This window comes from Xyrauchen texanus, chromosome 2 (assembly GCF_025860055.1).
Source record: "Xyrauchen texanus isolate HMW12.3.18 chromosome 2, RBS_HiC_50CHRs, whole genome shotgun sequence".
NCBI lineage: Eukaryota > Metazoa > Chordata > Actinopteri > Cypriniformes > Catostomidae > Xyrauchen > Xyrauchen texanus.
In genome coordinates, this window is record NC_068277.1 from 32,908,562 (window position 1) to 32,923,735 (window position 15,174).

Sequence of the window (15,174 nt, forward strand, 5' to 3'; positions counted from 1 at the left end):
TGATCAGGTGTGTTTCTTTCTTTTGTCTTACTCCAATTGCAGAAATATTATTTCCTTCACTATTTTTATGACTTTTTCTGAACAGACTTGCTTTCTTCAATATATTGTTCGCCTGCAATATTTTTTGTCATTCTGTTCCTTCTGTATTTGCTGAATAACTCTTTCATTTTCTCTTTCTGTTTGTCTGTCTCCCCCCCTCTGTCTCTCTCTCTCTCTCTCTCTCTGTGTGTGTGTGTGTGTGTGTGTGTGTGTGTACTCTCTCCCCTGCATCTTATGCTCCTCTCCTCACTTTCTCATCTTATTTGGCACAACTCCTAATCTTTTTCTTTACTGCTGCTGTGTCCAACATTCCTGCACTTTGCTTCTATCTCCTTTTACAGACAGCACCAGGCAGACAGTGTTTGGTGAGTAGTTGCAGTGTGGCCAAAGAATGTGGCTTTTGGAGGTGCTAGCACTTTAAATCATTGTGATAGTCATTTTAGGAAGACAGAGTCACAGAGAGAGAGAGGGCGGCAGCAGGACGTAACCGTTGGCCGGAAACTGTTATTATGAATGGGACCAGTAAATCTGCTGAAGACTTAATTCAAGTGATAATTTTAATCTAATGAACTTTTATCAAGATTTTAACCAAAGTATGTTGGATACACACTGGCGGTCAAATGTTTGGAATAATTTACAGATTTTGCTCTTATGGAAAGAAATTGGTACTTTTATTCACCAAAGTGGCATTCAACTGATCACAATGTATAGTCAGGACATTAATAACACGAAAAATTACTAGTCTGATTTCTCAAAAAATGTTCACAACTTCTTAAACTATTTTTCAAAAAATCCTCCACATGCAACAATGACAGCTTTGCAGATGCTTGGCATTCTAGCTGTCATTTTGTCCAGATACTCAGCTGACATTTCACCCCACACATCCTGTAGCACTTGCCATAGATGTCTCACACACCTTACAGTCTAGCTGATCCCACAAATGCTCAATGGAGTTAAGATCCATAACACTGTTTTCCAATTATCTGTTTTCCATCGTCAGTGTTTCTTTGCCCACTCTAAATTTTTTCTTTTTGTTTTTCTGTTTCAAGAGTGTCTTTTTCTTTGCAATTCATTCCCATAAGGCCTGCACCCCTGATTCTTCTCTTTACTGTTGTACATGAAACTGGTGTTGAGCAAGTAGAATTCAATGAAGCTGTCAGCTGAAGACATGTGAGACGTCTATTTCTCAAACTAGAGACTCTGATGTACTTATCCTCTTGTTTAGTTGTACATCTGGCCTTCCACGTCTCTTTCTATCCTTGTTAGAACCAGTTGTCCTTTGAAGACTATAGTGTACACCTTTGTATGAAATCTTAATTTTTTTGTTTGGGCAATTTCAAGCATTGAATAGCCTTCATTCCTCAAAACAATGATTGACTGACGAGTTTCTAGAGAAAGCCATTTGGCATTTTTGACCTAATATTGACCTTAAGACATGCCAGTCTATTGCATACTATGGCAAGTCAAAAACAAACACAACGACAATGTTAAGCTTCATTTAACGAACCAAATAACTGTGTTTGATATAATGGCAAGTGATTTTTCTAGTACCAAATTAGCAATTTAACATGATTACTCAAGGATAAGTTGTTGGAGTGATGGCTGCTGGAAATGGTGCCTGTCTAGATTTGATAAAAAATGACTTTTTTCAAATAGTGATGGTGCAGTTTTTTACATCAGTAATTCCTGACTGTACTTTGTGATCAGTTTGGTTTGGAATGTCACTTTGGTGAATTAAAGTACCAATTTCCTTCCAAAACAGCAAAATCTGTACATTATTCCAAACTTTTGGCCACCAGTGTATATGTATAACTTTGCTATGCGACTCGGCATCAGTGTTTATAATTTCTGATCATTGAAGATGTGAATAATGTTGGTGCAGAATATTTAGACCAGTTTAGCAGTGAGAGAACTACCTTTTTGTCCAATGAACTAACAAGAACTATTGCCTATAGCTGTCCTTTTCTTCTTTCTCATTCTTATGTTTTGTGTTATGGGAATGAACTTCTCATCTTAAGGTACTACTCAGATTAGACTTATCTCTTGTTTTTGTGGGCTGCAATCATATCCCCACATTCATGAAAAACTTAGCCATTTTAGAATTGGCCAGAAATAAATATATATATATATATATATATATATATATATATATATATATATATATTTTTTTTTTTTTTTATTAAACTGTTTCTCTACAGTCCAGAGAGTGTGAATAGGGACTTGCCAGTTCTGAGGAATTATGCGTAAGTATACTGCAGATCTGTATGGTTACAGGCTCTCTTTCTGCATATATGGGAATGGCCTGGTGTTTTTTTTTTTTTTTTTGCTAATTCTACTGCTATGCTCAGAAAATGAGGCTTTGTGTGTGTGCTGTGTTTGAAAATTTACTTACATTTGACATTTTTGTTTATTTGACATGTAGGCCAATTCTTATGATTATTGCTGACAAGACTAAATTATTATATTTAATGCAGGGAAAATGGCTTTTGACTTGTAAACATGTAAATAACAATTACAGCTAAGTTTTAAGACCAACAAAAAACATAATGAATATCTCATTCATTTGGAGCAGTTTATTTTCTTTGCACACATGCCTCAGTATAACTCTGAGTTTACCAAAGATGACTTTGGTGGATCACTGTAGAGAAAGAAACCATCAATTCCCAGCCTTCAGAGATATGTTTGACTCGCAGTTAATCAAAACTGAGGCTAATTAAAAGAATTCTAATAATGCATGTATGTGATTTGTTTTCTGCATCATCAAAGGTAGGGTTGATTTTGGGAAATATAGTGGTGGCTTGGGGTATATAAGGAGCAGGTAAGGGGTGGCTTAAGTGGTTGTGGTGGTGGGCTTTGTCAGACACTGGGCTAGATTTCTGTGGTGGTATGCTAGAGTTTCATAAATTTTATTAAGTCTCTGTGTTATTGTTCTTGTTTAAATTATTGATTTTTGATCTATTATCTCTCTGCATTGTAACCGTTTAATTTCAGACTTTCAAGTCAGACCATAGTTAATCTAAAAATGAAAATTCTGCCATAATTCACTTGCCTGGATTTATTTTTCCAAACCTGCATGACTTTGTTCTGTTCTGGAACACAAAATATGTCAAGCAGAATGTTAGCCTCAGTCACAATTCACTTTCATTGTATTGAAAAAATATGCAATGAAGTTGAATGACGACTGAGACTAACATTCTGCTTATCATACTGGTTTGGGCCAACATGAATTTTCATTTTGAACTATCCCTTTAAGGACTAGGCTAATCTTGATCACATTGTTTAGTCATTTGTGCCATTTTACTGAATGGAGAAAAGTCTGGATAAAGCATATATGTTCTGCCCAGAAAGATTAAGCATATGCTATTATTATTTGGATCTATTTTAAATTGATAGTGTACCTGTACGTTGTTTACTGTTTTATTCTGTAACCACCCATTTCAGAGCAGATCTACTGAATTTAACCTATCTCCAGAATTGGACATTTTTGTCATGCATCACACTCAGCCTTCCATTACATCCCAGGAATTGAGTTATTTTTCTCTGATGGCCTTTTAGAGACACGTTCTTGCGCAGTCTCGCTGCGTCCCAGTTTGAGAAGAAAAGGAATTCAAATGGTTCACATGAGAGAAGTGCTCTAAGTGATAGTGTGGCACCTACAGACCAAGAGACCACTCCATCTACTGAAGCTGTACAGCCAGCCTCCAGCTCAACCACTGCAGGTACTTATAGTGTGACATGCTTTACCTGTCTGTCTGCATGTATACAGTTCTGTAACTGTAATTTAAAATATACTCTCTTCTCTTCCTCTGCCCTCATTTCTTCTGTAACTAATTCCTCTGCACTCTTTTTATTCTAGCACCTAACTTAAGATTCAAGTTGCTTTATAGGCATGTGAAAAAAAAGAAGCATTGGCAGAACATTGGTACCATTTCTATATACATACATACATACATATTGCAATGTGACAGCAGTCTCTCTCTCACTCACTCTTACTCTGGTTACTCTGTTCTTTTATTTTTTCTTCTCTTTTTGTATTTTTATTTGTCCTCCTTTTTATTGTTGTGGCTCTAGTTATTATCTGGCCTCTTAATCTCTCTGCTTTTCCTGTTCACTGACGCTTTACTAAACCAAATTTTGTGTGTGTGTGTGTTCTAGAGAGAGAGAGAGAGAGAGATTTATTTCTGTGCATATGCTGTGTTGAAGTATGTGGTCGTTAATTTGTGTATGTATGTGTGTGTGTACACTGTCATAAAGAATTACAAGGTTGTCTACAAATCCTTGAGGTTACTGTGCATACTGTTAATTGTCCAGTCAGCATGGTATGTGCCCTGATTGGTCTAGAGCAAGTTTGTAATTATAATGTAATGGGTCCTGCTGAGATAGAAATTTTAAGCAGCATTCCAAGAGGGATGATTCTTAAGACCCCTGCATACTCATGGAGAAGTTGTTCTTCGCTAAGAGCAAAAAAAAAGTTGGAAACAGCAGAGCAACAATATACTGTTTGTGAAAATTCAGACACTGGCCACACCGCTGTAGGAGGCGTTTAGAGAAGCATTTAAATATGACAATGCAAAATACTACTTATAAAACCTTATATAATGTGACAAAATGTGTTATCAATGACCTCATGCCTTATTCTATGAGTAGAATTCACATGAGATCAGAAAAATAAAGCTGTTTAACCACTCAATGATTTAAAGTAATACAGTTGAAGTCAGAAGTTTATATACACTTGGGTTGAAGTCATTAAAAAAAAAATTTAACCACTCCATGGATTTGATGAATACATTGGATGTATTTTAAGGCCTACATTCAAACTCAGTGCCTCTTTCCTTGACATCATGGGAAAATCAAAAGAAGTCAGCCAAGACCTCAGAAAAAAATGATGGACCTCCACAATTTTGGTTTATCCTTAAGAGAAATTTCCAAATGCCTGAAGGTACCACGTTCATCTGTACAAACAATAGTACGCAAGTATAAACATCAGGGGACCAAGCAGCCATCATACCGGTCTGGAAGGAGACACATTCTGTCTCATAGAGATGAATGCAGTTTGGTGTTAAAAGGCCAATTGCTTTGCCCAGAACAACAGCAAAGGACCTTGTAAAGATGCTGGAGGAAATGGGTAGACAAGTATCTATATCTACAGTAAAACGAGTCCTATACCGACATAACCTGAAAGGCTGCTCAGCAAAGAAGAAGCCAATGCTCCAAAACCCAGACTAAAGTTTGCCTGTGCACATGGGGACAAAGATCTTCATTTTTGGAGGAATGTCCTCTGGTCTAATGAAACAAAAATTTTACTGTTTAGCCATAATGACCATTGTTATGTTTGAGGAAAAAGGGTGAGGCTTGCAAGCCGAAGACCATCATCCCAGCCATGAAGCATGGGGGTGGCAGCATCATGTTGGGGGGTGCTTTGCTGCAGGAGAGACTGGTGCACAAAATAGATGGCATCATGAGGAAATAAAATTATATGGATTTATTGAAACAACATCTCAAGACATCAGCCAGGAAGTTAAAGCTTGGTCGCAAATGGGTCTTCCAAATGGACAGTGACCCCAAGCATACTTCCAAAGTTGTGGCAAAATGGCTCAAGGACAACAAAGTCAAGGTATTGGAGTGCCTTGATCATCACAAAGCCCTGACCTCAATCTGATAGAGAATTTGTGGGCAGAACTGAAAAAGACTGTGCGCGATCAAGGAGGCATACAAACCTGACTCAGTTACACCTGTTCTGTCTTGAGGAATGGACTAAAATTCCAGCAACTTAATGTGAGAAGCGTGTGGAAGGCTACCCAAAATTTTTGACCCAAGTTTAAAGGCAATGCTACCAAATACTAACAAAGTGTATGGAAACTTCTTAACCACTGGGAATGTGATTAAAGCTGAAAGAAATCATTCTCTCTACTATTATTCTGACATTTCACATTCTTAAAATAAATTAGTGATCTTAACTGACCTAAGTTACTGTTTTCTACGTTTAATTGTAAGGAATTGTGAAAAACTGAGTTTAAATGTATTTGGCTAAGGTGTATGTAATCTTCTGAACATGCAGTAGATGTTGTTTAATTTGTCATGTTTACATTCTGCATTGATGGTGCTAATTCACTAACATGCTAAACGTGGCCATATTATGTGCCAGTATACATTCTTATGATGACACTGATATTAATACAAAGATGGGTGTATAAAAGAATGTTAAAATACAGACAAAAGAATACTGATAAGAGAGGCATATCTTACTATGGGCAGATGTGTGAATGGCTTTTGCTGCAGAAGGCACATGAGTGAAGCAGCATATAAAACAAAACTGTGAATGGGCACTTAAGAATATTTGAGTAGATTTGATTCCTTTTGTATATTAATTAAAAAAATAACATGTTCTTGGAAAATGTCTCTGCAGTCAAAGATCATACTGTAGATAAGTTTGCACTTAATAACTCTGCAAGCTGGTGTGTTCACGTTGACTAATCTTGACTGACTGAACAACATAAAGTAGGTGGAGCTCCAGGTCACACCTACCTATGACATGGACCAATGGCAGCAAGGTGTTAAGCAGCCGATACAAAGTTTTTCTAATAGGTTGCTCTGGTCAGCTGTTACAAACTACTGAAGCAAACTCAAAAACATCTTCGTTTTGGCCTTTGTTTTTCTAAATGACGTCACATCCTTTTCTTCTTCAGTTTCGAAAGTGGTATGCCAGGGCTTTTAATGCTTGTTAGAACAGGACCCTCGATGGCTAACGTATACATATATTTTATACAGTACATCCCAAGTCTTCTGAAGCAAGACTTTAGCTTTGTGTGTGGAACAGACCCAAGTTTAATTTGTCATTCACTGATAATCTTCCACTCTGCCATACTGTAGCTCTTAAATTTTATTTGCAGCCTTGCTTTTCAAACTTGCCATGTCATTATCAGGCAGTGACTTGACACACTTGACAGTAAAAACAATCATACAATTTTGTGACATGGATTCTGTGTGAACATTCTGCATAACATTTTATATTTCACGGAAGTGTAATGTTGTCATGGGGGTTTGGAACGATGTGAGGTTGAGTCAATGATGATGGAATTTTCATTTTTGGATGAACTATTCCTTTAATTACTGTTCATGTCAAGCATAGATGAGAATTTGCCAAACTTGATTGATGCTGTAAGGTTGAGAGACTATCTGTTTGTGCTTTTCTTGTAGAATCATGGATGCTGCAGTGTAGAAAGTTGCTAATTAAGTGTGACGTGATTGTTATGGAAACATAAATTATAGTTGGGCCACTGCGGGCCAATATGCAATCACTATGTTTGTCTGTATCACAGCTACCAAAGTTGCTACATTTTAAAAAGCTATCTTTCATCAAACTGTAGGACAAATAAATGGGCAGCACCTCCATAGCTTTCAAGGCTGTTTATAGCTTAAATTTTTTAGATAGAGGGATATGAATTGTTGAAGATTTTGCTCCTGTGGTGACTGTATGTTCCCAGTTTGAAACAAGTTTTCTGTTTCAAACTAACAAATAGTAATGAGACCCTAATTGGGAGGCTGTGTATCAAGATTAGCAGTATAGAGAGGGCTGAAACTGGGCTGTAGAAAGCCTTTCATTAGAATACTGTTTAAATGGAGTACTCCTTGAGAATGTATCAACCACTCAGAATTGTCTTATGAACCCCAGGATTTGTAGGTTATTTTTTAAAGGGGTGCAGACAACCATGCGTTATGGTTATTTGTGGTGATTAATTATGTATTAAATGCTTGTCTACCTGCCTTTCATTACAGGTTATTGGTACTGGTAATTATTGGTAGAATTTCTGCACTTAATTTTGTTTAGTTGCTGCTAGATCTCTCTCTTTGTGTGCCAGTGTTTATGTTTTCCTTCATGTATGCATGTATCTGTCTTGTAGAATCTATTAGTGATCAGGACGCCCAGTCTCAAGGGGTAAACTTGACCAGGCACACCCTGGAGCAGCCAGGGGACGCAACAACAGCCCACAATGAAGCAGGCAAGAGTTTCCTTTCCCACCTCCACCCCTCTATCATTCTCCATATCACCTTCCTGTTCATTATGGAGTCTCTGCAAGCCTCAGACATACTGTAGACACTTATCTGTCTCATTCATCCACTTATCTAATTCAAATTCATCCAGCAACCAGTTAACCATGAGTTAAGAGTGGCATTTTTCCATTATGACGTCTAAAATTAATTAAATGTGCCTTTTTTTTGTCTTTTTTTTTTTGTTGTTGTCTAAAACCAATAAAATAAGCGTCAGATTAATTGTTTGTCCCACTTGATGACATTTATGTTTTTGCATAATGAAATGCTTAAAGCAATAGTCAAGCACCATTGTGTAAGGCCAACAAAATGTCTCCCAATTTCATGTCAGACGAGTTGTTATCCTTTCGGAAGTCAAAAGCCTTATTGCAAGCAAATATCTTCAAAGCTCCAAAGGGAAAATGTTTGTGACCGATTCCATCTCTTCCTCTTGTGGCTATGGTCCAAATTACATATCCAAACGAGCCTTTCGTCCAGGGAGTGTAAATTAGCAGAGGCTGAAGGGCAGATATGTAAACTGTTTAGAGTTGGAGATGGGAATCACCCTTTACAGTTTCCGTTTTGGCTTATTGAAGGTTATGACAGTAAGCACTGGAGGTTAAAATACTGTTAGAGCTTAGTGGAGTCACTACTGTTAGTCTGCAATGGGTTACTGAAAATAGAGGATGGTAGCGTGTGGGAATAACATGATCTGTGCTTGTGCTGGGCCTTTTGACGGTAAGATGTCTCTTTCAAAATGCTGTTAAGATATTCAGATCATGCAAAGATCTGAAATGAAGATGTGTGCTTGATTATAGGGCAGATGAATGCACTGTACAGTTCTGAGTTCTAGTATGCTGGGTCGGATTCAGAAACATCCTTAATAATATCATTCTTCTTAACTACTGTTTTATTCTTATTTTCTAAAACAAGAAAAAAGTATATTTTATATTCCCGAAATGACTTCTTAAGAATGAATGCATTTCAAGAACATTCTTACAAACTTAGAATTGATTTTTTAGGAACTATCTTTCGCAAAACATTTTGTGAATCCGGCCCCTGGTTTTTAAGCACTTAACTTTAATCTGGTAGTTGTTGTAGTCTGGTGGTTGTTCTTTAGACTATATTATAGTAATGTTTTGAAGTACTTTTCCTCCACTGCTGAGTGATCTCTTCTCCTTCCTCTAGAGGGCGATGTGCAGCATCAGGCAGGTGGGACAAAACAGCACAGCACCCTCTCTAATGACAGGAAATTCATGTTGGACATGCTCTATTCCAAAAACAACAACACATCTAGAGATCTAGAGAGTCAAAATCTGGAAAGTGTTCTAGAGGACCATGGCATCACCAAGATGGCTGGACGGCTCTCCAGATTGCAGTCCAGCTCTTCTCAGTCCACAGAGGACACGTCCAGACGGGCTGAGTTGGAGAGCCTTGGAGGTAGTGCTCAGGCAGCTCGTGCCAGGCTCGCGGAGGAACAGAAGCTCAAGAAGTTGCGTCCACAGTACAGTATTGAAGCAGACATGCACTCACAAAGTTTAGAGAAGACATTGATGACACCGTTATCCAGAGCTAGTCAGGATTCCTGGGGGCATCTGCAGTCCAGCTCAAGGCCTCTGCGTATCAAAGATCTTGATTTCACTGACTTGATTGATGAGGAAGATATTGATGTGCTGGATATAGACACTTTTGACACTCCATTGCCTAATGGAATGCCACCACCCCCTCCCCCAGTGCCAGGGCTGTGCTCTGGCCCTCCACCACCACCACCTCCCCCTCCTCCTCCTGGGCAAGCTGGACTGGTTTCACCCCCTCCCCCTCCTCCTCCTCCCCCTCCTGGAGGATTGTATATGCCCCTTCCTCCTACGCCCCCGTCTCAGGGTTTTATTAATCCAGAGTTTGTTCAGAAACGGAAAACTGTCAAGCTGTTCTGGAAGGAGCTCAAGCAGCCTGACAGCCCCAGGAAGTGCAAGTTTGGGCGGGGCACAGTGTGGGCATCGCTTGATAAGGTTATAGTCGATACGGCTAAACTGGAGCACCTGTTTGAGTCCAAAGGAAAGGAACTTCCATTATCAAAGGTGCAATGGGCAAACTGGTTTATGGATTCGATTTACTAAAGCTAGTATTAATGGTTGCTATATATAGATGAATAAATGTAAAAGCTGCAACTTTTTTTATTTTGACGATCAAGATATGCTATTTAGTGTTAAAACATACTCTACGCAAGTACCTGAACGCAGATGCATCTTGCAGCTTAAGCTTGATTTAGTTCTGAAATGTGTCAGATCGCAGTTAATAACTTAATGCAAATACACGTTGCATTCTCAGCGTTGCCACAAGGGGTGTTATAGTGAGATTATTGTGGACTGTTGACTTCCAAGGTGAGTTTTCTCTTTTAACTCAACTACTGTCATGGCGGAGCAACAGTTTTAAGAGAATATTGCTTAGCAATTAAGTCAATATAGAAACTTACTTGAATAATAACACATCCAGTTTAATGCCACAGATGTTAAAAAGGTAACTCTATCGCCCCTTTGAGTACTGAGATTTGATCCTGCTATGGTAACACAAGAACGCACGTTAAGCATGTACAACTGGACCGCGCGTTGGCAATGCGGTGGCCAGCTCGCATCTTGTACTTGCATAGAATATGTTTCTGCCCTTGGGATTTAGTTTTTTTTTGCATAATTTGCTTTGGGAACACTTTACAATGAAGTTGTATTGGTTAATATTAGTTAATGCATTAGGGCATCAGGAATGAACAATGAATTTTTTTTTTACAGCATTTATTAATGGTCGACCGATATATCACCGAGGCCGATAAATCTGCAGATATTCCAATCTTTTTTCATTAATCGCATCGGCTGATAAATTTTCCCATTTGGCCGATTTATTCCTTGAGGGTGGTGAAAATCACCTGCTTCCATATGAAGCGACTGAGACATGTAAATGTCCAGTCACGGTTTGTTTTGTTGTTAAGTGTCATTATGTGTTACTACAGTAATAGACCAGTGTGCAACACAGTGTCATTTAAATGGCCCAGAGCTGCAGCAGATCCCTTTGAGATCATAATGTTAAAGTGCTTGTTTCATTCTCACTCTCTCCTCAACAGTTCCCTGTAAATTTTAACTGTCTTGTCTAATGATAAAAAGACTAATATCATATACAGTCTGCAAATATTCGTAAATCTCATTTAAACAGATGTAATAACCCAACCTCACACAACTTCAGCAGATCCAGCATCCTATGGAGCGCCCATTTATTTACCTCTAAAGCACGTATTCTAACAGTCTCTCCTCAACCGTTTCCTGTCACATTTAACTGTCTTTTCTAATGATAAAAGGCAAATATCAATAAAACTTGTATTATATATCATCTGCAAATATGCAGATATCTAATTTAAACCGATGTAATTCATAAAATCCAGCATTTTCTTCCCGTCGAGCACTCATCTAACATCTTCCTCTGAAGCGCGTATTCCATCAGACAGAATCTAAAACTTCAGAATCAGGATAAAAAGTTCCTCTGATATACAAATCATGATGGTCAGTCCGTGACAATACAAGCAGGTGATCCAGGTCATTTAAATGGTCAGGAGATTGAAGCTCACGCTGGATCTTCAAGGCTGCGTCCGAAACCAGGAAAATGCTGCCTCTGTCTGTATTCAGAGGTAGGATGAAATTAAGGTGCTTTTCAAACTGTTTGGAGACCAGTTTCCTTAAGTGTTCAGTTCATTCAAAACAGAATTCAGTTAAGCCATTAACTGATTAGGCACAAGGTAGCAAGTCAGCTGCCTACATTTTCAGATGCAGCCTGAATTAAAAGCGCTTCGTGTGCTGTGAGTAAATGTCTTATTCACTTTCACTGTATGTACAATTGGTTTGATTCTGTAATTTTTGAGAAAATGCGATTGCTAATGCATTCAGTGCCATCCATGGTTGCTGGACTACTGCGTGTACTGTTAGTTCCTTCTTCCTAATATATGAACAATTTCTTCATGTGCAAATAAATTACAAATATTTTATGATTAATGAGAAATCTGAAGAAACATCTATCTACTATTTAAAATACAAAATATATATTTTTAGTTTTGTGTGAAATTAAGTAATTGTTACGAATGCAGACAGCAAAGGCAGACGAGGAGAGCGGATCTAAGTGCAGCTTACTTTATTATTACAAATACAAAAAACACAAAGGAAAACCCTCAATGGGGAAAATAAACACAACACCGAAAACACAGGCAGGGAACACACACCGGGCTAACAACATTCAACGAAAGACAAGGACTGAACCAAAAACCAGGATATAAATACACAAGGACAGGATGATTACAAATGATAAACAGGTGTGAACAAAGACACAAAATGGCAGTGATGATGACAGGTGGATACTGGGAAGTGTAGTTCTTTAAACAATAGACTAGTGAGACAGTGGAGCTAAACAAGGGACAAAAGTGAACCTATGGAAAACAAAAGGGACAAAAATGGAAACCAAAGGGCCAACGGTAAAACAAGACAAGGTAACCCTAACAGTAATAATAGTGCTAAATAAGAGTTTATTAATATATATTTATATATATATTTTTTGTTATTTACTATATTAAATTGTGTGATATATGTTGGCCTATGGGCTCCCCTGCTCTCTGGATATTGGCATCCGCCATTAAATAAAACCCATTTTGGTCGACCACTAGCATTTATTAATTTTGGTTTAGGTTAATTTATTAATATACTTAATTTTTTTGTTCAAGTTAGTTCCTTATGCATTAATAAATGTTAATGTATGCAACTTTTTATGTCAAATTATAAGTACATGTAGAAATTAAGAATAATTGTTAATTCATGTTCACTATTGCATTAACTAATGGTAAAGGGATAGTTCACCTAAAAATTATACTTTTCTCATCATTTATTCACCCTTATGCCATCCCAGATATGTATGACTTTCTTCAGCAGAACACAGTCCTTTTTTACTATAAATCTGTACTTTCACTTTCTTTCACATTTTTACTGTTAAAGTGGAGCTTTATGATAAAAATAAAATACTTTCTCACCCACACCTATCATATCACCTCTGAAGATATGGATTTACCACTGGAGTGTTAAAGTTCTGGCCACCATTCACTTGCATTGAATGGACCAACAGAGTTTAAATTTCTTCTTAAAATCTCAGTTTGTGTTCTGCAGAAGAAAGACAGTCATACATATCTAGTATGGCATGAGAGTAAATGATGAGAAATTTTTTATTTTTGGGTGAACTATCGCTTTTGCAAATACAACCTTGTTAAGTGTTAAACATTCATTCCTCATTTTCATACAGAAGGGGACTGAGGCAAAGAAAGCAGTGCTTGTAGTCCTTGATCCTAAGAGAAGTAATGCAATCAACATCGGCATGACTGTTTTACCTGCTTTACATGTCATCAAGACTGCCATCCTTAACTTTGATGAGTTTGCCATCAGTAAAGAGGGCATTGAGGTAATGCAGTACTGATATCCATAAGGGGGCAATAGTAGCACACTTAATGTTTGTCTTTGCATTCAATCATATCTGTAATGAGGAAATATAAATATCAGTGAATCTTCTTGAGTTTCTGTTTATACTGTATGTAACAATAATAACTAAAACTATTTTTAGAATATTTCAATTATTGTTGTATACTGTATAAATTTGATGAAATACATTCATTGCATCCTTCTCTGTAGAAAATCCTGACTATGATTCCGACAGATGAGGAGAAACAGAAGATTCAGGAGGCACAGCTGGCAAATCCCGACACACCGCTGGGAACAGCAGAGCAGTTCCTGCTTACTCTCTCCTCTATCAGTGGCCTTAGTGCCAGATTACAGCTCTGGGCCTTTAAACTGAACTATGAGACCCTGGAGAAGGTCAGAGCCCTATGACAATCGTCTTTTTATACTTCCTTTTTAACAGCAATAAAAGCCTATTAAATTTCCAATAATAGATTAGATGTCCCTAATAGCAGTTAAATGTCATGTCATCTTAAAAGTTTTGCGCAACTGAGCAGTTACAGTTTAATTACCAGTACAAGTCATAATACACCTTGCAATGCTGGGAAATTGGTGCAATATTTGTGAGCATTAGATTATGTATTTTATAAAACAAATAGTTCTGACTCTGAATTCTGATTGGATGAGCCACGTTCAAAGCTGCGGTAAAATGCTAATTAACACCTGTTGCTATGTTGCTTTGCAACTGTAAACGGCCTACTTTTTAGGCTAATGAGCTATATGAATGAATTAATATTGTTGATATATTTTGCTTTGATCCCTAAATGTTCTCTCTCAATGTGTCCCTCTCTATCTCTCATGCATTCTCTTTCTTTGTTATCCTTCTATCTATCACACATGAATATTGTAGGAGATTGCAGAGCCTCTTTTTGACCTGAAACTGGGCATGGAACAACTCTCCAAGAACAAAACCTTCAGGCGTATACTAGCAACACTACTAGCCATTGGCAACTTTCTCAATAGCACCAGTGTAAGTGTTCCGTCTTCTCGGCAGTGACTTCATTATTCACATGAGTTAAGGAGCTGTGTTAAGAGCAGTTGTACAGCTCTGAAGCTTGATGGACATATGTGGTAAGTCAGAGCAGCTTTGTGTGTAGATGGCTTAGTCCTTTGCTGTTGCCTGTCAAAGATATGTTTAAGACTCTGCATGCCACGCTTTGTGTTTGGTGGGAAAGGGGTAGTGTAGCCTTTTATGACCTCTTAAACACTACACATACAGATGTGCACACACAATTACGGTAGATGGTGTTCACTCCAAGCTACCTTAGAATGTTTTCATCTTGAACCAGGGCATGCAAAGATTATATCCATGTGACCCAGACTGGATAGGGATCCATAAGCTTCAGAAAGAACATAAAGAATTCTCAACATTTCACATAATTAAATATATGAATTTTCTGTCATTAATCATTTATAAAAGATATGTCAGATGTTGACCAAAGTTCAGTCATGCAGTTGTATGTGGCGCAAGCTGATAGGTTATATGACTTGTTATCTGTTTGCCATTTGGCTTGCTCACATGTGACATGTTAAGCCCATCGGCTTGCATGGTGTAAGCTGATTTTTCTTTGACTTGTAA

General features: G+C 37.8%; 1 protein-coding gene across 8 annotated transcripts in view; it reads left to right on the forward strand.

Moving 5' to 3' along the window:
• The window catches only part of LOC127663410 (FH1/FH2 domain-containing protein 1-like), an 82,552-nt gene that overhangs the window by 57,599 nt on the left and 9,779 nt on the right, over positions 1-15,174 (forward strand). For 5 of the 8 annotated variants that reach the window (XM_052154997.1, XM_052155004.1, XM_052155047.1 and 2 more), the window contains 8 exons: positions 381-404; positions 2,238-2,282; positions 3,595-3,758; positions 7,941-8,039; positions 9,256-10,145; positions 13,387-13,542; positions 13,770-13,952; positions 14,446-14,565. In XM_052154997.1, coding sequence (XP_052010957.1) covers positions 381-404; positions 2,238-2,282; positions 3,595-3,758; positions 7,941-8,039; positions 9,256-10,145; positions 13,387-13,542; positions 13,770-13,952; positions 14,446-14,565 — 1,681 coding nt within the window. The remainder of the gene's footprint in view (positions 1-380; positions 405-2,237; positions 2,283-3,594; positions 3,759-7,940; positions 8,040-9,255; positions 10,146-13,386; positions 13,543-13,769; positions 13,953-14,445; positions 14,566-15,174) is intronic. The other 3 variants (XM_052155015.1, XM_052155038.1, XM_052155022.1) reach the window with 2 other exon arrangements.